Source organism: Pteropus alecto, unplaced genomic scaffold (assembly GCF_000325575.1).
Source record: "Pteropus alecto unplaced genomic scaffold, ASM32557v1 scaffold8, whole genome shotgun sequence".
In the NCBI taxonomy this organism is placed as follows: Eukaryota; Metazoa; Chordata; class Mammalia; order Chiroptera; family Pteropodidae; genus Pteropus; species Pteropus alecto.
Window position 1 is genome coordinate 17,705,075 of NW_006494609.1, and position 23,846 is coordinate 17,728,920.

General features: G+C 48.7%; 1 protein-coding gene across 1 annotated transcript in view; it reads right to left on the minus strand.

The window, feature by feature from the left end:
* The window catches only part of CLMN (calmin), a 100,585-nt gene that overhangs the window by 19,531 nt on the left and 57,208 nt on the right, over nucleotides 1-23,846 (minus strand). The window contains exons 2-8 of the mRNA XM_006925563.3: nucleotides 19,550-19,611; nucleotides 14,279-14,374; nucleotides 12,401-12,484; nucleotides 8,525-8,617; nucleotides 6,569-6,759; nucleotides 4,761-4,954; nucleotides 3,756-3,838 (exon numbers count right to left, since the gene is read on the minus strand). Coding sequence (XP_006925625.1) covers nucleotides 3,756-3,838; nucleotides 4,761-4,954; nucleotides 6,569-6,759; nucleotides 8,525-8,617; nucleotides 12,401-12,484; nucleotides 14,279-14,374; nucleotides 19,550-19,611 — 803 coding nt within the window. The remainder of the gene's footprint in view (nucleotides 1-3,755; nucleotides 3,839-4,760; nucleotides 4,955-6,568; nucleotides 6,760-8,524; nucleotides 8,618-12,400; nucleotides 12,485-14,278; nucleotides 14,375-19,549; nucleotides 19,612-23,846) is intronic.

The window sequence follows — 23,846 nt, forward strand, 5'->3', positions numbered from 1 at the left end:
TGCTGAAGCATGAAAACACCAGATAAATTAAAAATATGATTTAAAAAACACTATGGATGCAAAGAAATCTCAATGAACTAAACTCTAGAGAAGGTCAAGCCCTTCTTAAGTGAGCAGAGATTGGCAGCCACTTCGTCCCTGGAGGGCACTGCCTAGTCTGGGTATGGGTGGCAGGAGAGCTGACCTACCTGAAATAAGGCAAACCCAGCCAAATCTGTATTGATTGTGTAGGCTGGTAGGAGGTTGAATCTAGAAGGGCCCCAAATGCAAAACCAATTCTCTTTATACGCTAAACCTCCCCCACGGGGACTTCTGTTGAGTTAGAAGCAGCTGTGGGCAGGGCTGCAAAGCAGAGAGTGATCTTGGTGGTATTGCAGTAGTTAGCTCCCAATGCATAGGTGAAGAAAGTGGGTTGATCTTATCCGAATATTACTTGAAACCAGAAAGCTGAAATTTAAAAACGCTGCAACATATCCCTTATTAACTCCTCATTGTAAGTCCCTGCTTCACAAAGGGCTACATTCTCAGAGGAAAAAATGTCATCTACCTTAGTCTCTACTGTTCATTTGTACACCAGGTCTGGCATAAAACAAAAAAAAATTTCAAGATATCAAGAAGCAGTAGAATGAGTCCCATAATCAAGAGAAACAATAGTCATTAGAAGTAGATCCAACTAAGACCCAGGGTTAGAACAAGCAAACAAAGACTCTAAAATAACTATTTAACCCACATTACAAGAAATATAAAGGTAGTTCTTTAGGCTGAAGGGAAATGATGACAGATGGAAGCCTGGGTCTGAAGGAGGAAATGAAAAGTACCCGAAATGGTCAATATATCGTCAATACAAAATGCTTTAAAGTTTTCTTAAAAAGCCTCCTGACTGTTTAAAGCCAAAATAATAACAAAGTGTTGGAGATTAAAACATACATAGAAGTAAATTAAATGATAATGATAGAACAAAAGATTGGAAAGGAAATTAGAATTAAATTATTGCACATATAAAAATATATAAAATTTGCATTTTACTTGAAGTGATATTATAGTAATTCAAGGTAGATGGCAGTTTGTTTAAGACGAGTATTATAATCCCTAGAACAACTACTGAAAAGATAAAACAAGGAGATGTGGCTAAAAAGTCGGTAGAAGAGCTAAAATGGAAACCAAAGAATAATTGAATAATCCAAAAAAAGTTATGAAGGACAAAGGAGCATGATATAGATAGGATCAATGGAAAATAATAATTGAGATGGTAGATTAAATCTCTGTAAATGGATGAAAAACACACTAATTAAATGATACGTTAATTCTTATCAGAATGGATAAAAAACATGACCCGCCTATATACTGTGTATAAGAGACGTGTTTAAATATTAGCCCACGCATACTGAGAGGAAAAAAATGGAAAAAGATATATCATGCAAACATCATGAGGAAGCTTATAGTAGTATAGCTACATTCCTATCAGACAAAGTACATGGCAAGACAAAAAAAATTGCAAAAAAATAAAACAAGTCATCAGAAAGATACAACAATCCTAAACGTTAATGCATTTACAGCATAGCTTCAACAACGGAAGACGAAAACTGACAGAACTGAGAAATAAATCCACAGTCATAAGTTGAAGATTTTTAACATTCTCCCTCATACTAATTGATAAGAAAAGCAGAAAAAAAAATCAGTATGTTTACAGAATATGAGAACAGCATATTAACCAACTCAACTCTTAATTGATATTTAAAGAATGTTAATTCCTTCATTGCATAAGAGACATTCTTTTCAAGTGCATATGGTACATTTAACCAAAATAAGCCATATGTTGGGCCAGAAGACTAGGCATAGTGTCTGTTACACAGATGGCCAGGGCTTAACGGATGTTCATTGAAATGAACTCAATTCTGCTAAATTGTTAAGGAACAGTTCAATGGGTGTCTAGATTATTTGTCATCTGTAGTCCCCTAGGGATGTGAATAAACTGTTCTGCAGTGACACACCGCATTCTGTGAATCAGGATGCCTTTCTCCAGGTATCATACTTTGCTCATGCTCTCATTTCCCTGCCCTAGTCTCTGATCTCATTATTGGGGAGATCCAAGTGTCGGATTTGCTGAATCCTGGCTGTGACCTTGACTTACATATATACCATAAGTTTTAGTTGACTTCAAACTCTGTCTTCGTTTTAAGGGCTTAGGGCTAATAAAAGCTGTGGTACCTAGTATCTCAGAATTTAGTACTGGGCTAGGAAAATTAAAAATGTTATTACATGATATTATATATTACATCACATAATATCATGTAATAGTATATAAAACATATTATTATTACAAAATAATAACAATCATCGCCATTTGCTGAGCATAGCTATTGTGCCAGGCACAGGACTAGGTACTTTACACATATATTTATTCTTCATACAACTCTGAAATGTGGGTAATACTTCCATTTTACAGATGACAACTCATACAAACATGTATCAGAGAGATTAAGTAAGCAGCTCGAGGTCCCACAGCTCCAAGCGGCAGAACTGACATCCCAGCCCATGGAATTCCTGCTTCTAAATCACCCTGGGAAGTGATCTGTGGTACAGGGACAGGTGGGAAACACACACACACACACACACGCACACGCACACGCACACGCACACGCACACACACACACACACACACACACACGTAGGGACTGGAATGAAACCACAGCATGAGAGGACCCAGCCTGAGTCTCAGTTTTATATGGGGTCTCGGTTTCAGCCGCATGTTTGTAAGGGATCTAAGAGCCGGAACTTTGGAACCACAGAGACCTGGAGTCACAGAGCTCTGTCCTCGGTGGCTGTGTGACCCTGGAGAGGGCTTTAAGTCTCTGAGCACCTGTATTCTCATCTATAAAATGCGGACCATGATCCTGAGCCACGTCGGACCGTAGGAGTGGCGGTCAGCCCAGAGACACACACAGGGCAGTTACCCTACCACCTCCAGCTGAAACAGCAGCCCCCCGTTCCTTCAGTTAGCGTTAGCGCTTATGCTTACTTTTTTCTGTCCATTACTCATAACTACTTGAAATTATAATGTGTTTGCTGGGTATTAACTGTTTTCTCCATTAGAACAAAGCTGCATAGGTTAGGGAACTCATCCACCTAGTTTATTGCTGAGACCCGCCCCCAGCCAGCAATAGGTGTTCCATAAATTACCTATGAATCTAGTGAAGGGCTTTTGTTATTGTTGTTGCTATTATTACTATTATCATCTCGGGGGTGTGCATGGGTTGGGTGGAGGTTCAACGGAGCCATGACGACCCCTCGAAAAGTCTGATTCTGCTCAAAAAAACAAACAAACCAACAAAAAAGCTGTCACCAAGTACAGTCTGGGATTCCAAAAATAAAAAGGTGTGTTCTGAAAGGTCATGATCTTTTATTATTTTTTTTGCACTCTGATAAAATCCAGTAAATTACTAAAAGGTTCTATCTGGCATCTAAAAAATCATGTAGCCTATCCCTATTACACGTGAGCATCTTTTACAATCTTAATAAAGTTTGGTATGGGAATTGGTTTGCCAGAAACGTGGCTGTCCAACTTCCCATCTTGCTTTTAAATGTAAGACACGCTGTATACGATTCTGAAACTAACCTGTGGCAAGACAACGCTTAAGGGACTTGAGATAAGTTTTGATATTTATTGCTCATCATATGGAGCAAACCCAGCTTTGTCTGATGGCCAGCTAAGGAAAATGTAGTTTCCGAATGAAAGGTTAGAAAAACAAACATACGGCTTCCAACTCCGGGAAATGTTCTAGAAACTGTGCCACGTAGGTCACGATGGATTGCTCGTCCGGCGTGTCGACCATGATGTCTGTTAAGAGAGACGCAGGCATTAGAAGGGCACACAAACACGCCATCCTTAAATAGGATCATGGGATGCTCGATGGTGAAGGAGTCCATGGACCATTGAGATTTTTTTCTCTTTATTTTACACTTGAGGAAATGTAGGCCCAGAGAGGGGAATCATTTGATTGAAGGCTCACAGCTGGCTGATGAATAGAGGAGCTGGGATATCGGGATGTAGAACCCAAACCCCTGATTCTCAAGATTGTTCATTATTCTGTCTTAGTCCCTCCACGGTTAGCAGCCAGCTAGCTCCCTGTCAGCTCCATTGGTGAGACTGTTGAACCAGGACCCTTATTCACTGCTGGAGAGAGTCCCAAACTGGCCTAATCCACGTGGAAAAGCAATTTAACAGAGATAGCCAAGTGCCTTAAAAAGGTGTGTCCTTTCCGACTCTGTCATTCCACTGATGGGACCTGGTCTCGAAGGCAATAACCCGAGAAGCACACTGATATTTCTTCAATAAGATGGTCAGTGCGGTGTTATATATAAACATGATTATTTCAGAAACAACCTCAGTGTCCACCAGTAGCAGAAGAGCTAACTAAATCTTGGTATGCCCACGAGATGGGCCATTCTGCAGCCAATAAAAATATCTAATGATGACATTACAGCAACATGCAAAATATCTATGTCATAATTATAACATTAAATCTTTAAAAAAGTAAGAGACAAAACTATACATACACCAAATGATCCCAAATGTAAAAAATTTGTAATTAGATGCACAGGAAAATACTGGAAAAATGATCTCCGTGGTAGGAATATAGGAGATATAAAAACGTCTTCATTGGATTTTTCTGGATTTTCCAAATTTTCTACCTGGACGGCATATATTACACACGTAATAAAAATTCTTAACCAGGAAGAAAGAGGGACCCCCACGCTACCTTCAGGTTCCAGCAGCCTGGGAATGTGAAGGGCGTCGTGTGCGATGCTGAAAGCCTTCTCCAGGTTCTCCCTCATGGAGTCCTGCAGGGCCTGCTTCATGTCCACCAGGCTGGGGTCAATGGCCTTGATGACAGCCAGGAAAGCCAGCCCGCTCCTCCAGCTGCCGGCGAAGTCCTGCACCGCCACGCCATACCTGAGGAAAAGCAGCAGAGGCGGCCACAGTGCCACTCGGTAACGATACTTGGTGACAAGGACGTCTGTGGGGAGCAGCCTCGCGGGCCTCTGAGCGGGGCCAGGGCTGCTGACCTCGCAGGGGGCGGACACCCTGGGCCCTGAGACCGAGGAAAGCTACACTGAACCGCCATATTTCCATTTCTGGACAGACAGAAGAGGAAGGTATGCATTGTACAAGGAGGCAAAATAGGACCCTGTCTTCCCTCATTCCCAGATATAGAAAGGAGCAATTTTTCACACTGTTCGTCTTATCAGTGATACTCAGAACATAGCAAACAAGGATGTGCCGTGCAATGCAATGGAGCCAGGAAGACCTGGGTTCGCACCCGGCTGCCACTCTGGACTCTGGCCCTGTGGCCTTGGGCAAGTCACGCACCCCTCTATGCCTCAAACTCCTCAACGACACAACAGGGATCCTCGTGCTGGGACCTCTCGGCGGCTGTTATGGAGAAGTATTAGGTTGAACCCAGGAGAACGACTAATGTCCAACGTAGACAGCGCTGACGCTGGCGTAGGGCTAGTAATTGAGCTGCAGAACTGATCCGGATCTCACCAGTTTCATTTTCACGGGGTGGGAGGGTGTATGGTACCGGGATGTTTTATCACAAGTACAGAATCCTGTAGCCACCATCACAACAGACAACAGAACTGTTGCAGCACCCCAAAGACACCTCCTCTTCTTTGGTGACCCTCCCTCCCGGCAACGAGCTCCCTTTTGGTCGATTTCTCTTAAATGCATGATGACCCTTCAGGTTAATCGATTCTATCGGGCTCCACCCCTCAGTCAAAACTCCAAAGATCCGGCCTCTCTTCCCTCTTTCATTCTCATATACCAGGGAGAAGGGATCTGATTTTTCCTAAGTGCTTTTCAGGCGCTGGTACCGTGCCAGGCACTTTTGCGGGGTTTATATCATTGCATCCCGACCATCCCGTAAGGCAGAGAATGGTAAGTTATGTGGCCGGCGGGGAAAGTGAGTCCCTAGGACCTCACCCAGTCTGTACGTGGCAGAGCTGAGGTGGCCCTGAGTTTGTGTGGCTCTTACCACCGACGGCCTGGCTTTCTACCCAGGGGCTGTCGGCCACTGCCGGTAAGGGGCCCGGGACCAAATGCTGAAAGGCCTCGCCTGCTGGCACAGGCTCAAACAGGCGGCCAGGAACTTCGCTGCAGCTCAACCATCTGCTAGGGAAAGGCCTGACTCTGATATGTTACAGCCTTTATTATTATTCGTTTTTAAGTAGGTACAGGCTAAAAGAAACCCTGACCCTTCATGATAAATATGTATATGTTACTAGCATCCGAGAGACAACCGCGCTGGGGGGTTCCACATGGTGGCAGCCCCTTCAATTTTTATTCAGATCCCCTCATTGGCTTTCTGCAAACCAAACATTCTGGGAACACAGTTTTCTATGCCCGAACACTGAAAAGTGTAGTGTCCCCTGTCCTGATAGTCTACGCGAAGTGACAGGCACATAACCGGCAAGTGACTCAACAAGTGTTAAGGCCCCTTTCCTTCGCCTCCTCCCTCCTCCTGGCGACGGGATGGGGCTGCGGGGAGAGGGCGCTGTGCCTTACTTCCTCGTTCTCCTCTGCACCCACGCCAGCAGGGTCCTGATGGCCCTCCTCTGGTCTTTCACAGACACTGCCGCGCTCGGCTCTGCGGTGGGCGTTGGGGGGAAGGAGGAGTCTGAGTCTGTGCCTCCCGAGCCGGGTGACAGGCTGGAAGACGGAGAGTTTCTGCTGAGGTTGCCCGTGAGCTCCTTAATCTGGAAAACAAAACAAAACGGCATTTCAGATCCCAGAGGCAGACCCATCTGACCCACATGGACCGCGACTGGACGGACCAACTCATGTAGAATTGGTTCTGTAGATAGGGAGAATCCGCTTTTCCATGGCTGTGTGTCAGGGGACCAGGCAGTGCCCACGATGGCCTGACTGCTTTATGCGGCTTGACACTTCGCAGGGAAGTTCATCTCTTCCAGGAGTCTCTCCAGCTCTGGCCAGACGAGGTCTTCAGGACCCGATCGCACCTACCCTTCCCCTCTCCATATCTCTCCCAGAATGCATCGCACTGTTCAAGCCCCACTGCCTACGCTCATCCTGGTCCTGCTGCCCAGATGTCACACCCTTCCATCGCTGAATTCCTGGCTACTCAAAATGTAGCTCCTCTCATGGGGCACTTGTGAGAAATGCAGAAGCCCAGGCCCCGCCCCAGACCTACTGGAATCAGAATCTGCATTTTAGTACCACCCCAGGCGATTCAGATGCACGGTCAAGTCCGAGAAGCACTGCTGTAGTGCGCTCCTACTCATCCTTCAAAACCCAGCTCTGGTGTCACTTCCTACAGGAAGTTCTCCAAACTCCCCTCATGCCCAGAGGGAGCTGCCTTCTTGGTGCTGTTACGACACTCTGCTCACACCTGGATCATGGCCTGTGCCAGAGTTCTGTAACGTGGGACTGACTGGTCTGTGACCCAGAGAGTCACGAGCACAGGCCTTGGTGTGGCCAGAACCTGGCACAGGGGAGAAACTCAGCAGACATTTGCTAAATGAATGAATGAAGATTTGGGGTGGATTTCAGGCCTTGACTTTGTACACATTTCCAGCATCTATCAGGGACTTTAATGATAAACATCAGCGACTGAAGCCTGTCTGTAACCGTCCAGTCGACCAAGGGCTTTCCCACATGGCATCTCTTGGTGCTCACTGCACATTCTGCACAGATGTAGGAGCTGAGGCTCAGAGAGCCTTTGGTTTCTTAAGTTCAAGGCTCCCATAGGACTGGATCTGCTGTGTCTGAACCTCGTTTGTGCTCATTCTTCTCTGAAACACAAGCACTGAGCCCTAAACCCTGGCAGATCATGTCCACAAAGGCCATTTTCACTCTTGGCAATGAAATAATGAGCCGCAATGTTCTATTTCGAAAGAAGGGGGTTTTAGAGGATGAATGTCATTCAGCTCACTCCCTCTTATTCAAGGAAAACAACTGAAAATAAAAATGCAATTTTAAATGCCACCTTCATACGCCAGCCACAGATCCCATCCTTCCTCTGTAAAATTTGTATTTCTAAATAGAGGCTGAAGTCGCTAAGGATGGAAAAAGAAGGTCTCACCTGTCACATATGCCTCTTCCCAGAGCTATCTTTTGTACAAGCTTTTCAATCGTCTCTAGAGAACATGAGTCGTTTTAGGAAAGTAACTCTACCACGTTCAATTTTTCGTGGAAGTATTTCCCCAGTTCTGGTGACACTTTAGAATAAAATAATTTTTCCAAGTAAACATTGAACTCTTTAAGTCCCGAGAGGATGGATAGACTCTTCTGGAGAATAGAGCTCCCATCATGTTTTAAATCACAGAGACTCAAATCTCTAGCATCCGGAGTCCTCACGTTTTTTTTTCACAAAACAGAAAAGTCAGAATCGGTCAGAAACTAAATCTCACTGTTTCCCTCGATCTGGCCCCAGTCTGTTCTGCTGGCCCTAAGCAGATGCCAGGAGACCGTTACCGTGTCACAGAAAGGAAGTGATTTTACCTGGAAAAAGAGGATTATGTTCCATATCAGCCCAAGAACCAAGGAGGGGTTGCCATCTGCTATTTCCGCGGCGTCGATGCTAACCAGCTTCACCTGCAGAGATGCAATTTACGAGCTTAATGAGGGTAGTCGAGTAGGTTGGAACTTGTTTCTGATGCCCTCATGGGCCTGTTCCTCTTTCTTACCTGTGCCGGCCAGTGTTGCCAAAGGCCACCTCTTGGGGGCTCTTAGTATGCAAAAGTGTTTTTAATAAGCACATACATAGCACCTACCACACAGACACCGGGCTGAGCTCCCTACAAGTACTAACTCAGTCTGTGCTCACAACAATCCACAGTGTCAGTACTTCTAGCAGGTGTATAATTCAGGTGAGGACGTGCCAGAGGAGTCAAAGGTAACATGACCAGAGTGACACACTAGTCGGGTCTTAGGCGTTCTTTTCCAAAGACAGGTTATACGTGCCTACCAGATTGGTCTGCACGCTGCACTAACATCACCGAACCTGCAGATGTAACACCTCTTTGGACAAACACAGAGCACCGATGTCTGGACCGTGATGAGAAAGATAATTATCCATTGCCGATAAGAAATGCCATGAAGGGAGAAGGCTGATACCCAGAGTTTCTGCCTCATTACAAAATATCCCACTGATTGGTTAAAATGTGCCTATTTGAGAAACCTCCTTAGGAGATTATCTGCTTATTTAACTAGGTTCTGACCACAGGATGATGCTCTGAGCAAATCCCTAAGGCACTAGCTCTCAAAGTGTGGTCCCTGGATTGATCTCCTGGGAACTCTTTAGAAAGGCGAATTCTCCCCCAGACCTACTACATCAGCAACTCTGGGAGTGGGGCCATAATCTGCATTTTAAGGAGCACTCAGGTTTGAGGACCATTGCCCTAAGTCATTTTATTCTGCAAACAAAATCTGAGCACAGAGATCTGGGGTCTGCAAACTTCTATAAAGGGACAGAGAGTAAATATTTAAGACTTTGCAGGCCACAGCTGTCTGAGCCACATTTTCTTCTTCTTTGTTCTTTACGACCATTTACAAATATAAAATCCATTCTTCAGGGAGGAGAGGAGAAACACAGTTAGTTACAGTAAGCTTTCAAATTCACCCTGCAGAATCGGGCAGGGAGACTTGAGAAAGAAAACTGCAGGCCTCACATGAACACCCGCCTCTCCCCCGCCTCTCCCACTCCGTCAGGGCTTTTAAAAATGTTCGACGCTGGTCTCTGATCCTATCGGTTCTTTGGGGGTTTCTGACAACAGAAATCAGCAGAGCCTGGGCTTTCCTAATGGAATGAGAGAGCGACAGGAGTTCCCTGGCTCGGAGTGTTTTGCAGGCTGATGCCAAGAGCATAATTCAGACAGCAGAGCTCATCGCAGGCAGGCTGGAGCCAGGAAGGAAGCTGTCAATACTGTGAATGACATGGCCAATCAAATTCAGGTCCAATATTCTGTCCACGTTCATCATAGCCACATGTCCCACTGATGAATCACCTGTGACGCGTGCCCTGCTGGCCTCTGCTCTGACAGCCCCTCTGTCACTGTAGCTCACTAGACACATCCCAGCGCGGGGAATTGGAGCGGTTAGCCAAGCCGATCACCCCTGGAGGGGAAGCCCAGCACAGCTCCCTGAGCTGAGGTTCCCGGAAAGCGTCCCGAAGTGAGAGAATATGACAGAGCTGCCTTGTAGATGCAATGAGCAGGATGCTGCACTGTCCCGGGAGAGGAGAGGGACAGAGCACCTGGCTGAGGGAAGGCGGTGACTGCAGGTGCTCCTGGGCGCCAGGGAGCAGGTATTCCCAAAGACCCTGCCTTGGGTGCCCAGCCACTGTGGGGTTCTCCACGGCGAACAGACAATGAAACAGCCAGACATCAGCCAGAAGCTTCGGGGACACTGTTCTCCTCCTCCTCTTGCTCCTAACTCAGTTGTTTTTGTCACACTGATGGCGAGTGGACCAAGTGACTTAGGGGAGTGGTTCCTTCTCCCCCTCTGGCTGCCACATCGAGCATGGGGCAGTGATAATGGTCATCACAGTAATATCTGTGGAGCCTGACTTCCTGCCTAGTGGTTTTCACAGGTTAGTTCATTTAATGCTCACGACATATCCATTTCACAGAAGAGGAAGCTGAGGCTCAGAGGTGGGAGGTCACAGCATTGGTCCTGTGGGGTAGCCAGTCTCTGCAGATGGAGGGAACGCTATGCTGGGACGCGCATGGCCGGCCCTACCTAACAGCACCTGAATCCTGGAGCAAACGAGACCTGGACTGCTGCCCCTCCTGGCACCTGCTTGGCAGTGATCACCTAGTTCTGGGCACTTCTTTGGCTCAGCACAGCAACTGTGGTCCATCCACCCTCGAACTGGGACAGAGGACATGAAGGGACCAGCAGGGAGTGGGACAGAGACTGCATCTGAAACTCCTGTTTCCCATTTAAAGCATACAATTCAGTGGTTTTTAGTGTATTCACAGATATGCACAAGCGTCACCTCAGTCAATGTTAGAACTTTTTTATTACTTCACAAAGAGACGCCAGACTCTGTAGCTATCACTCCCCCCGACCCCCCACCTCCACAACCCTAAGCCACCACTAATCTATTGTCAGGCTCTAGAGATCTCCTCGTCCTGGACATCTCACAGGAAAAGAACCATAGAATAAATGGTCCCTCGTGTTGGCATCTCTGACAATGTAGGCGAGGCTTATCGTGTTGTAGGCTGCACTTCCTCCTTTTTCATGGCTGAATAACATTCCATTTTGTAAACGTACTGCATGCGGATTATCCATCTGGGTGGCTTCTACCCTTTGGCTGTTACAAACGACACTGCTAGGAACCATTTTATCCTTTTTGGCCACCGCCATCTGAAGTCCTTCCTACGTGTGGAGCTTCCCCCGCATATGGGAGGCAGAGCCCAGCTCCCTCTTCAAAACCCCAAAGTGCTCCCCGCCCGGCCCCCGCAGCTGAGACGTGGGCGGAGACCCAGGCCTGGCAGCCCAGACCATTGAATCTAAACGGGTGATACTGAGTTCATTCCAGGGGCTGTGGGTGTGGACCTCAGAGGCAGTGGTGACAGTGTAGTGGGGACAGTGTAGTGGTGGCTATGCCCACATGGGTCCTTGGATTAGGAGTGTGGGGTGCTCTGTGGTGATCCTGGCATCTCTGGGCTCCAACCCCGATTCCCAGCTTTTAAGTCACCCTGTGTGCTACTCAGCATCCTTTTAACAGATCCTTTTTCTGCTTAAATCGGCCAATCTCAGCTTCTGTTGCTTACCACCAAGACCCCCCAATGAATCGCATTTTACAGCAAAGTTTTACAGTACTTGCCGACGCGCCAGGCAAGCTGCCGCGTATTCACCCAGACTGACTGGTGAAGCTTAACGCAAGGGGCGAGCTGGACATCTCACCCCTCTGGGGCCACCCATTCCTATTTCTGAAGGACATGAAGCAGAGTTCAAAACACAGAAAAAGCTGATTTAAGCCTAGAAAGTGATGGCAAAGAGTACTTTTCCCTGACTCATTTAACCGCCTTCTCTGCTTTGCTTCTCCCATATTCTGAGTTCGAAGAGAAAGTCTCACACTCTGACTCGTCAGATCCTAAGATCTGACAGCCAGCCAACTGCCCTGCCTTTCTCACGACTGGGCGTCCACTGGAGTTTTTTGTCCTGATGGAGACGGAAGGTGGGACAGCTGTGCTACCAACCGATGGATTAGCTGAGCGACTTGCGTTAAGTTTAAACTTAGTTTAATTTGACCATTTTAGCAGGGTCCTCTTCACACGCTTGTCTTGTGGCCAGCACTCAACTTCAAAGGACACCTTTTTCGTCACAGGAGAGGCCTGTGTGAACGAGATGTGTGCTTCAAATACTTACATTGCTATCTTCCAAAAACTTGAGTGCTTTCGCTATGTTGTTCAACCGAAAAATACGGTGGGACGAGGATTTGTACTCATGCAGCTGTGACATAAAACAGAGCAAAACAAGAAGTTAACCCGACACAGGCCCTCAGACTCCCCGGGGTGCCGCGGGCTGGCTTATCTTCTTCTTCTCCATTTTCACATTAATCTCAAGAGAAAGGGGTTCACAGCTGAAACCCACCCCTTATTTACGGTTCCCGGGACTTCGCTCAGTTGAGCTGGTGAACGGGGGACCCAGGGGTTAAACAAGGGACAGATTTGTCAGGTTTTTCTCTCTGACCCAGCTCCTGGCGTTTGATAGTCCTCCCTCCCCCAGAGCCCTCAGTGACATGTTCTCCTCGCTGTGCCGATGGTTTCTGTCAGGGCAGGGAGCCTCGGCTGGGAGCATCACCGCACAGCTGCTAAATCATCTGTCAGGGCCCTCCCTGGGGCAGCAGACGCTCCTGCTGTGCAAAAGCTCTGTGAACAGTCAGCCCAGAAAGAGAGAGAGAGATGGACAGACACAGACAGGCAGAGAGACAGACACGGAGAGGGATAGAGATATTAAAACAGACAGAGGAAGAGAGAGACAGACAGAGAGACAGAGAGAGACAAAGAGAGAGATAGAAATACTAAAACAGACAGAGGAAGAGAGAGAGACCAGAGATATTAAAACAGACAGAGGAAGAGAGAGAGACAGAGAGACAGAGAGAGACAAAGAGAGAGACAGAAATACTAAAACAGACAGAGGAAGAGAGAGAGACAGACAGACAGAGAGACAGACCCAGAGAGGGACAGAGATATTAAGACAGACAGAGAGACAGACAGACAGACAAAGAGAGGGCAGAGCGGGATGTGCTTGCAGAAGCTAAACCCTGACACTAGCGGCTGTACACACTGGGGGCACCATCGGAATGAACATCCTGCACTGAAGCTCATGGTACCCCTCTGGGTGGGTGGTTTACATCACACGGTGAACCAGTGGGTGTCAGTCCCACCTGGTGTGAGCTGCTGGCCAAGCTCATGGGTCACTCAGGCAAGTCGGACACTGCCTCCAGAGCAGGCTTTCTCAACAGTGACAGGGCTGGCATTTTGGCCAGGTCACTGCACCGCCCAGGGGACATTTGGTAATGTCTAGAGATATGTTTGGGTGTCACACCTGGGGGTACTACTGGCATCCAGTGGGTAGAGACCAAGGACGCCGTTAAACGTCCTGCAGTGCACAGGACAGCCCTCACCACAAAAAACTACCCGACCCGAAATGTCAACAGTGCCGAGGCTGAGAAGCCCTGCTCTGCGGGAGGACAAGCTGAGCACCACAGACACACGCATGTGACGAGGTTTGGCCAAGATCCAAGTGAAACGAACCTCGAGATCAACTGGTTCAATTCGATTTCCATCATACTTATAAGAAGTTTCTAGAAGCCACCAGAGTTCTAGTTTAGCCTCAGGAGGGATGATAGAATGTGGCTGTGCAGTGCTTTCTCCCGCACCTTCCCGATTCTTAGCTACCTTCTGGTTGATATAATGGCCGGCCCGCTAAACTCGAATGTTCTAGTTGCCACCTTTAGCCTAACAGACTCACAGAAAACACTGCTCATGGATCCATTTACTTCCTAGAGCATATTTTCTAAAACAAACAAAAAACAAAAAACAAAAAAAAACTGCTTAGTTACACATGATTATATCAGTTTCAGCCACTGAGAAAGGAATGTCACCCTTCAAAGTTTCTCGTCACAGGACTTACGCACAGCCAGGTATGTACACACACACATAGCTCCATATTGAAAGGAAGCCATCAGCACGGTTTTTCTCTGTGTTTGACTTCTTCCTGACCCTTCTGTGATGTACGTACCAGATTCTTCCCCGACAGGACTTCTAACAGAGCCATTAGGATTTTGCCATCTTGTATATCGATGAATAAATCATTAACTTCTAGAGGCGGGTTGCACTGTGGAAGGAGAAAGAAACCAGCTGATTAGCAACCAGCCGGTCAGCGACCTGCGTAACCTACAGAACCACGTCAGAGCTGCAGGTGTCACAGCAAGGTTCATCCAGGGAGGGTGCAAGCCCAACGACCCCTGTGGGTGATGCCCAGGCAGCGGGTGCACTGGGGAGCTGTGGAGGACATAGTGTCCTAGGCCCCGTCGAACAAATGACCCTTCTCACCTGAGATCTCAGATCCCAGAACCACATTACATCCGTGTGTCTCCTTGAGGGCAGAAAGAAACAGCGTGCCTTGGTTGCAGCCTTCCATAGGCTAAAATCAGTCTAGAAGTAGGGCTCACTGGTGCAAGCCCTTCGCGTCAGACTTGGGGACACTGAGGCTCAAAGAGGCTGGGTGACAAGCTCAGTGTTTGGATGAGTCGGCTCTTTGGTACAGTCCCATGTCTCCAACAGGACACACTGGCTGACCACAAGCACAGCGTGGATTCACACCGCGATGGCGTGACCCTGGGCCAGTTACCCCTGGGCCTGGGTCCAGGGGTCAGCAGGGCTCCCCCACTGCAACACTGCTCAGTCTCTAGGTGTGCACCTTCCTGAGGTGCCAGCTGTCGCTTCGTCAACATTTAGTCCAACTGTGGAGAAGAGGCACCCTTGGCAGAGGAAGCCGGAAAGGTGACCCGTCTGTGCAAGTTGGCTGGGAGAGAACAGAGTGGGATGGGCGCACGGCTGGCCTGCCGAATGCTGGGTGGTGGGCTGAGGGGGAGAGAATCTTTTCTTCCACCTCCAAGATTGTAGATCTATCAGGAACTCAAATCAGAGGCTGACTTACATGTATATGTTGATATATATTTATATGTTTAAGTACGAATTAATACAGATTCATTACAATAGCTCACACTAGTTAAAATCGTACAAAAAAGTGAATCAATGGAATGTTACTGCCTCTTTTCCCCCAAAAGTCCACGCTTCCTGAGATAAACTACCGATATTTCAAGATGCACTTTTCACCTGCGCCACTGAGAAGCAAAGGGGTTAGACACACTTCAGTTCAGATCCAGGCTCTACTCTCAACAGACTTGGCCTTGGGCATTTTCCTTAACCTCCCTGAGTTTGCGTGTCCTTGGCTCTAAGGTCAGGTTAGGAATCTGATCCACCTCAGAAGATGGGAGCTAAACTGAATTGAGATCATGCAGGTAAAGTACCTGGCGTAGCATCTGCCTTCCCAGATTAATGCCACCAGTTAAGCCAGTTTACTATTAAGTGGATTCTTTCCCGCAGAGCCTTAGGGTGCCCTCTGGAGTTGGGCATTTCATCCAGGGGGTGTATGCCTCATGGCTGTAAAGCTGAAAGGGAGGTGTCTTGAGCTGGTGGCTCTCCACGGGGGATGGCCCCCGAAGCGTCCTCTCTCCGCCTCACTTCCTGCTCTTCCTGGGCTCCCTGGGTCAGTAAATGGCACCCTCAGCCCCAATCCACCCAGGTTCTTTCCACTCCCTGGGGAAAAGGCAACTTTCCGCCCAGGACCTGGATGGGAAGAGCTGGAAGCACCCCAGGTTTCCTCTCTGAACCTGGCCCTGGAGAGCTCAGCCGCCTAGGGGGGCTGACACTGGGCCACGTCCACCAAGTTTGGCTGGACGTGGCCTGGAGCCCACGGGGTCAGCTGCAACTCATCAGTCAGAGGCTCCAGCGCAGGGACCTGCAAACTGGGCTTCGCAGACCCCTGGGCTTCAGCAGAGCAGCTTCAGGGTGGCCCATGGGGCCGAGGGAAGTCAGATAAAGGGGTGATCCACTGAACCTCCTTCGTCACTGAGGCCTTTGTTTAGGGTTCCAGGTAAGACTTTGCCTGAAGAAAGGTTTCTATGGACTAAAGCTTGATAATAAGTCCTTTCGTGCAATATGGATGTAGGGGAATGGGGTCTAGAAATGTGGGTTTTAAATAGGCCCCACCCCAGCACGAATTCTGTTTACCTTTTGGGATAGGGGCCTGGGGTAACAGCAAAACAGTTAGGCTGAGTGCTCTTGGCTCCTGCGTACAATGAAAGGGGATGTTCACAGAGGAGGCAGAATTAATAGCGGGAGTGGGGGCGGCAGAGCTAGCCGGGGACCCAGGTAAGGAGAGCCTGGTGGGGCCGAGGCCCAGGCACTCTTTTTCTCGGAGAAGGGCCCCCTCCCGGGACAGCCTCAGAAGGCCCATGTTTTCTTTCTTTAGTGAGAAAGACGGCATTTCCTTAGCTCTTGCACGAGCCTCCCTGAGCCCCGGAGAGTCAAAATACAGGACGATCCTACCCACAGGTGCGCAGAAAAGGGCTCTGCTTCAAGGGCCACAGGGACCGACTCTGAACCAAAAGGCAAATTGTATTTTCTTTGCCAAGTCCCACAGCTCCTGGGGCACATTCCAGGCCGAGCACGAGGGCATCAGGTTACGGATGGAGACTCTCATCCCTGCTTAATGCAGGGGCAGGAGGCAGAAATCATGAGACCCGAACAAAACACCCCGACAGAGGGACCAACAGAACTTCCAGTCGCCAGCCCCGACCGCGGCCAAGCCTGCCGTTGGACTTGAACCTGGAGCACTGTTTCCACTGACAGTGTCTGTTGCAGCGGCGGCACTTGGGGCTGGGGGTGGGGGAGTGGGGGCCTTGGCCACACTCCATCCTGCGAGATGGCAGGAGGAGAAATTGAAACCGCTCCAGTGAAAACACTCCAGGGGCCCCAGACCGTTCCGTGGGCTTCATGAGACTGGTATGGCCGAGTAAACAGCCCCCCCAGGGCTTTCTTCATGATGTAACTCCTTCGGTAAATTAAGGAATTCTTCCAGAAGCCAGAGCCTCAGTAAATATTTCTGACAGCCTTCAAATTGCAGTTAAGCCCGATTCCCGGAGGAGTTCCAGGGTTTCCTTTACATGAAAGGTTGTTCTTGAAAGTCTCGAGGTTGGAAACGTGGCCGTTAATTTTGCCCCGTTTATTAGGCATCAGATTCAGGTGCTGTCTGATTTATCTGCAGAGTGGGTGCTACCCACCCACCTGCCCGGCAGAAGGAGCCCGGAGCCCGGAGCCCGGAGCCTGGCCAAGGAGAAAAGCCTGAGGTGATAAATGCTGACAGAGGCCGAGGAGAAAAGCCTGAGGTGATAAATGCTGACAGAGGCTCATTTGGGGAGGTGGGCGAGTGTGCGGGTATTTGCTGTATTACCCTCTCTATTCCTGGTATTTATTTTTTTAATTAAAAAAAAAAAACAAATGAAAGGAAGAAGGAAAGAAAGAAAGAAAGAAAGAGAGAGAGAAAGAAAGAAAGAAAGAAAGAAAGAAAGAAAGAAAGAAAGAAAGAAAGAAAGAAAAAAGAAAGGAAGGAAGGAAGGAAGGAAGGAAGGAAGGAAGGAAGGAAGGAAGGAAGGAAGGAAGGAAGGAAGACAGACAGAAAGACAGACAGAAAGACAGAGAGAAAGAAAGACGCCATGGCTATGCTCCGTCCACCAGGAGAGATTTCCAGATACCTTGACACACATCAGGCATTAATTTAGGAGTTCGGTGAACTCAGGTTTGGGAAACGGTTTTACTTGTTTTTTTCAGAAAAAACACTTCACTTTATGAGCCCTGCCGAAAATGCATCCCTAGTCAAAACAACTGGCAAATGATTTATAACACTTCATCCACGACGTGCAGTCTCTCCCCCGAGGGGTCGAGGAGCCTCCTGGGCCAAGTGTATCCTAACCCGTTCGCCCGTGGGGGACATAGGTGTGGGTGGCCGAGTTCTGCTGGACGTGCAGTCTCTCCCCCAGGGGTCGAGGAGCCTCCTGGGCCAAGCGTATCCTAACCCGTTCTACAGGTGGGGGACATAGGTGTGGGTGGCCGAGTTCTGCTCTGGAAATACCACAGGCCTAATGGTCAACTATGTGAATTCAAATGTCGGTCCAGAGCTCCCCTTCCTAAAAACCACATTTATTTTCTCTGCTTTTGAGTTGTTTCAATGATTTCCTCTAAGAACCTTCATTTGGGTTAACCATAAGGGCAGTCGATAGTGGCTCCTGTAACTTTTAAGAGGACAGGAGAAAACACACCTACACTAACTAAAGTGGGGCACTTGAATACCGCAAGGTCTAAAAAGAAATGAGAAGGCTGGCTGGGTCTATTTGGAGAACCACACAGTGGAATTTCAGAAGTGAGAATCGAAGCGAGTAAAATGAAATCTTGATAAGTCAGCTTTCTTATAAAGTGAAAAAGAATCTCCCCCCCAACCTGTAGCCCCAGGCAATGCAGAATGTTCCACTGCAGGTCAGGGGTTAACCTGGCGGGTAAGGAGGCCTGGGATGTCGCACTTGAGCCGTTCATCACTGGGCATCCCTGCATCCCTGCCCCTCTGCCGCTCATCCTTTGGTCCGCTACCCTGGAGGAGCTGGTTAGGCTGTTTTTGTTTCAGAGGGTGCTTGCCTGAGAAGCTTGCAGACAAAATGCAATTCAAAACTACCTGGCCAGAGAATATTAGAAAGAAAAAGGAGAAAAGAAGGGTCACGAAGTTAACTCTGCAGGAGAAGCCACAGAAAGAGCTTCCTTGTTGGTTGTGGGGTTGCAGGAAGCCATTAAGCCTATTTCCTTATTCACAACAGGAGGGGCCGGGTAATGACGTCATCATAGGGATTAAAGGAGGCATGTGATGCATTAAGCAGGATGCCCGGTGCACGAAAACAGGCCGGTAATGTTGCTGATCAATAGCATCATTATGTGATTCACAAGGGGATCTGGCTTTGTCGAAGGTGGCAAGGGTTCTTGCATAAATCAGTATAAATACCTACAAATGGCCGTTAATGAGAGCTGCCCCCACCCCCCTTCTGGAAGTCAAGATTCTCCCTGCCCCCTGCCCACAGAAGTGTTTGGGCTGTTCAATGATGAATGTCTTCGAACTTTTGTTCATCATTCCTGTTTAAAGACAGACTTCTCCATCCCCAACTAGACTGACGACCCCAAGGGGACATAACTGTGCCTTACTCACCTCTGTGTCTCCGGCACTGAGCTTGATACTGGCAGTGAGAAGGCACTCAATGGATGTTTAAACGAATGAATGAACACATAACCACAATAACAACGACGCCAGAAAATAGCCCGGCCCTTCCCCTCACTGCACGACCGCACTACACCCTCAGTTACGGAGGAGCCCAGCAGCTCCCAAAAACCCTCACGCCCTGCCTACCTTCTCCAGATGTAGATTTATCCACCGAGTGAAGGTCCTCTTCTGCACATTCTCCCTCTCAACTGAAAACAAAAAAAACACCATCAGCTGGGCGAAAAAGAAACACGCAAAATCCCGCTTGCCAAGGGGAATTCTGGAGATGGAGACAGAGCCACGGAGGGTCCCACGGGGGAACAGGAGAAGGGATGGCAAGGGGCTGCGTGGCACCTGGAATCCGTTTTCCCCACTCTCAAGCATCTGAAATAGATTAAATACCCACAAATTCAGGCACATCGAACACAATGTTGTACACACCTAACGTGAGCATTTGGGCATTTGACTCTCCAGCCTAAGAAAAGTCAAATGGAAAGATTTGCCAAGTAGAACCACAGGCGAAGGTGCTGCACACCTGGGGTCTCCGGAATGTGCCAGAACGTGGCAGAAAGGGTTTGACCAACTCTTGGGTCGGATTCAACCCTGTCATGTCCCAGCTTCCTGTCCTCGGGGCCAGTCCCTGTCCCCGTGTCTGATGTGCCCACTTCCAGGCTGCCACCAGATACCTGCCATCCTACACGTCAACTCAGCACAGGTCCTGGCACAATGGTTGCTCATTTTTGTCCCCTTGGCCGCTATTATTTTAAGAGTCAGGAGGCACTTGACACCCTCCGGGAAGGGAGAGATCTGTGGGTGTCTGCCACAAAGCCGCTGTGGCCCAGGACGTAAACCAGACGCGGACCCCTTCTTCCAGGGGACAGCGCTTCCCAAACAGCTTTCTCAGGAAAGATTTTTCCTTTTCAAGAGTATGGCCATCTACCCAGCACTAACTGCGTCTCGGACACTTTGTTTCCATTAATCTTTAAACCCGACAACACCGCCTGAGGAGTAGAAATTATTACTTTACAGATGAACAAAATGGGGCTCGAAGAGGTACCATGACTTGCCCAGGGCACCTGCCAGAGGGAGGCAGAGGTGGATGGACATCATCCTCGGGTCTGTCCGCCAACCCATCCCCCACCCCGCATCAGTGTCCTGGAAAGGGAACGTTTGGGTTTGAATCTTAGTTCTTCCAATTACGGCAAAGACACCTGCAGTAGAACTGATGATGAGTGAAAAACAGGCCCCGAGCACTCTGTGTGGCAGGTACCCATCTAGGCACGTTACCTGCATGCACTAATTTAATTCTCGCCGCCACCCTCGGATGGGAAACTGGGGCACCTGCCCGAGGTCACACAGTGCTGCGGTTATCGCTCCAATGTACAGACGGAGAAACTGAGGGCCGAACAGCGAGGAAGCAGTAAACTTCGGGCTTGGATTCTGTGCTTTTCCCGCTCCCTCCTGAGCTCTGCGCGTGAGCCGGCTTGGTGCCCTGGGGCCCGCAGGGAGCTTCCGTGATGGGTGGCGGTGCCAGCGCCGGGGCTGGGTGCTGGGGGGACCTGGCAGCAGCACCCCCAGCTCGAGCCGTAGCTACGCCTCTGAGAAAGAAATGTCGGTGCCAGATGACTCCCGAATTACCAAGTTCTGGATTTCAACATGTTGGAAGAACACATCACAGATGCTTAAAATCATTTCACATTTCTTTAGCAATAAGAAAATGAGAGGCAATTTATCTCCTGGGGGAGAAAAAAGGCTACAGTTTTCTGTAACGACTGTGGTTCTTTTTTCCTCTTAGCCTCATTATTGGGTAGATAGCGGTGCCCATAAATCAAATTTTAATATTGTGCCTTTCAATCTTTTTAATTGAAGAGCCAGCAGACAGTAATTACGCTTTATATGACTGCTTTTCTCTCATTTTCCTCCTTTTCTGTAAAGGAAGGTCACTGGCAAGTAGGCATAAGGATTAAATATCTAATTCCAGTAAATGGTTTTGTGGGTAGGGAGAGGAGGGAGAAAGGAAAGAAGTTGAGAGAAACGAGGTAGGGAGGGGGGCACTGGCTCAGGGCCATGAGTTACAGAGTCTCAGAGCTTTCCAGAAGACTGGAGAGCACCCTGCCCCAAGCCCCACTTGAGACCTTTCTGCCTCTGCAGCTTCTGCCATAGTTACGGCAAAAGTTTAGTCCCCATCCCTCCGCTGATGGCCGCGTTCCAGGTTTGTGGTGTTCCGAGCGGTCCAGCAACGAGCATCCTCGTACGAGCATCCCGGTACGCGGTTCTTTGTGCACAAGCGTACGCATCTATTTCTCACGCTTGACGACTACGAGGGGCACTGCTGGGTCTTGGTGGTAGGCACATGTAAAATTTTAATAGCCACTTCCAAATTGCCCTCCCAAAAGGCTGCCCCAGTTTATACTTTCACCCCCACTTGTCTTTAAACAAGTTTATGGGGATTGTAAAGTATTTACACACACATTCAAACACTCAGGCTGGTTTCTCCATATGGCTTCAGAGAGAGCAAAGTATGAAACAGAAGTGCATTCAGCGAAAGCCGGTGAGAACCTGAGTTAGGCTGTGGGTTTAACTGGGCGGAAAGGTGTAAATGAGGAACTGGGTGTCTCTTAGTCTATACATGCCTCATCCATCCACCCATCCATCATCCTCCCAGCTGATACATAGTCAGTGATTATTACATACCAGGAACTATGCCAGACCCTGTGGACAAAATCAGAGATAAAGAATTAAGCATCCACGGACTCTGCATGCCAAGAATTCACAGCCAGATAAGCGAAAACGTGGACATCACAAAGCACATATGCGAAGAGAAATGGATTAAATATTTCCGGGGCAGATGAGATGGGACAAGGTGACTTCAGACCCCATGAGAGTATCCTCCGAGGCCCTCTGAGGGTCCCCTGGGAGAAGTGGGACATGAAGGGGCTCTTGAAGGCAAGGACAACGTTCTAACCCTGCCCTGATTCAGAGCCAACATCGGAGAGGCTTCACTTCCATCCCAGCCACGGCCAGTGGGCGAATCTGAGCACAAATAAGCTTCAAAAGCATAGCTGAGCCGCAGGAGGGAAGGCGGTGACTGAAGTTACCGGGGGACCGTGAGACGAGATCACGAATAACAGACGAGTCCCAAACTAAAATCGGGTATGGACACCGTATTTTCTGGACTCGAAAGTGGGACACATCACACAATACACAGGAGAGAGAGGCTGCGAATTTAGCCTGGCCCAGAACTCCACGTGACAGCCACACATTTGCTGGGTGACCTTGGGCGAGTTCATGACTTTCGAAAAACCTTTGCCTCAGTCTCCCCTTAACTCACTCTGCATCCCTTACAGGCATGATGTGAAGATTCAGTGGGGACGCCGTGAGAGGCACCCTCAACAGCTGCTCCCATGAGGCCCGCCTTGCCCGGCTGCCACGGTCCAGTCCCGTAGCATATCCTGAACTTGGGCTATTTTGTCGGGTGTCTCGACACAAAGGTCTGACGCTTTCATGGCTTTCTCCATTCCGAAATGCCTACCCCCATCCCGCAGGCCCTTTCTACTTCTGGCCTGCCAAGACTCCATAAACTTTATATAGTTTCCATAAATCCGATGGCCCCTTTTTTCCACCGCACCTATCACGTTGTAAAGGCACAGGAAACCAATTCTCTGGAAGGGTCTGGCCTTCTCACGCGGCGTTTGTGGGGCCCGGTGTGGGTTTACTGGGCAACAACAGGGTAATAACAATGCCGTAAAACCACCATCCCCGGCTCTGCAGACCTCGGGAGGAGAAGGGCCCGGAACACCAGGGGTAGGGACTGGAAGGGAGGCTCAGCTTTTGGGCTCAACTCTGCCTTCTCAAGCCCCAGGCAGGACTCTGGCCCCTGCTTTGCCCCAAACAGACAATGTGAAAATGAAAGGTGGGACATTCCTCTCTTTCCCAGGCCACCGGTGGCCATCGCAGGAGTTGGGAGCCACAGAGAGAGGGACACGGCTCGGGGGTCTCGAACGGATGCACTGACATTGCGGCCTTGTTTCCCTCAAACCTACAGCCCACGGGATATTTCCTCTATAGTATTTTTGCTCTTCCCCGCCCATGAGAAAGACCTGCTGGCTTTATCTGTTTATAAAAATTGTACATTCATTATAAATCATTCATTAAAACCATACAGGAAAGCATAGAGAAATATATCTAAAATCTCTCGAAATCTCGTTATACCCCAATGTCAGCACTAATGACGTTTTACTGACCATCTTTCCAGAAGTACACACACACACACACACACACACACACACACACACACACACGTGCAGGGCTAATGCATGTAGACAGATACTACTGGGCACAATTTCAACACGATCAGTAAACAACTTGGTGTTTCTCAAAGCTGGGCCCACGGATCACGAACATTGAGAGCTTCGGGGGTAGCAGTTAACATGCTACTCCTGGA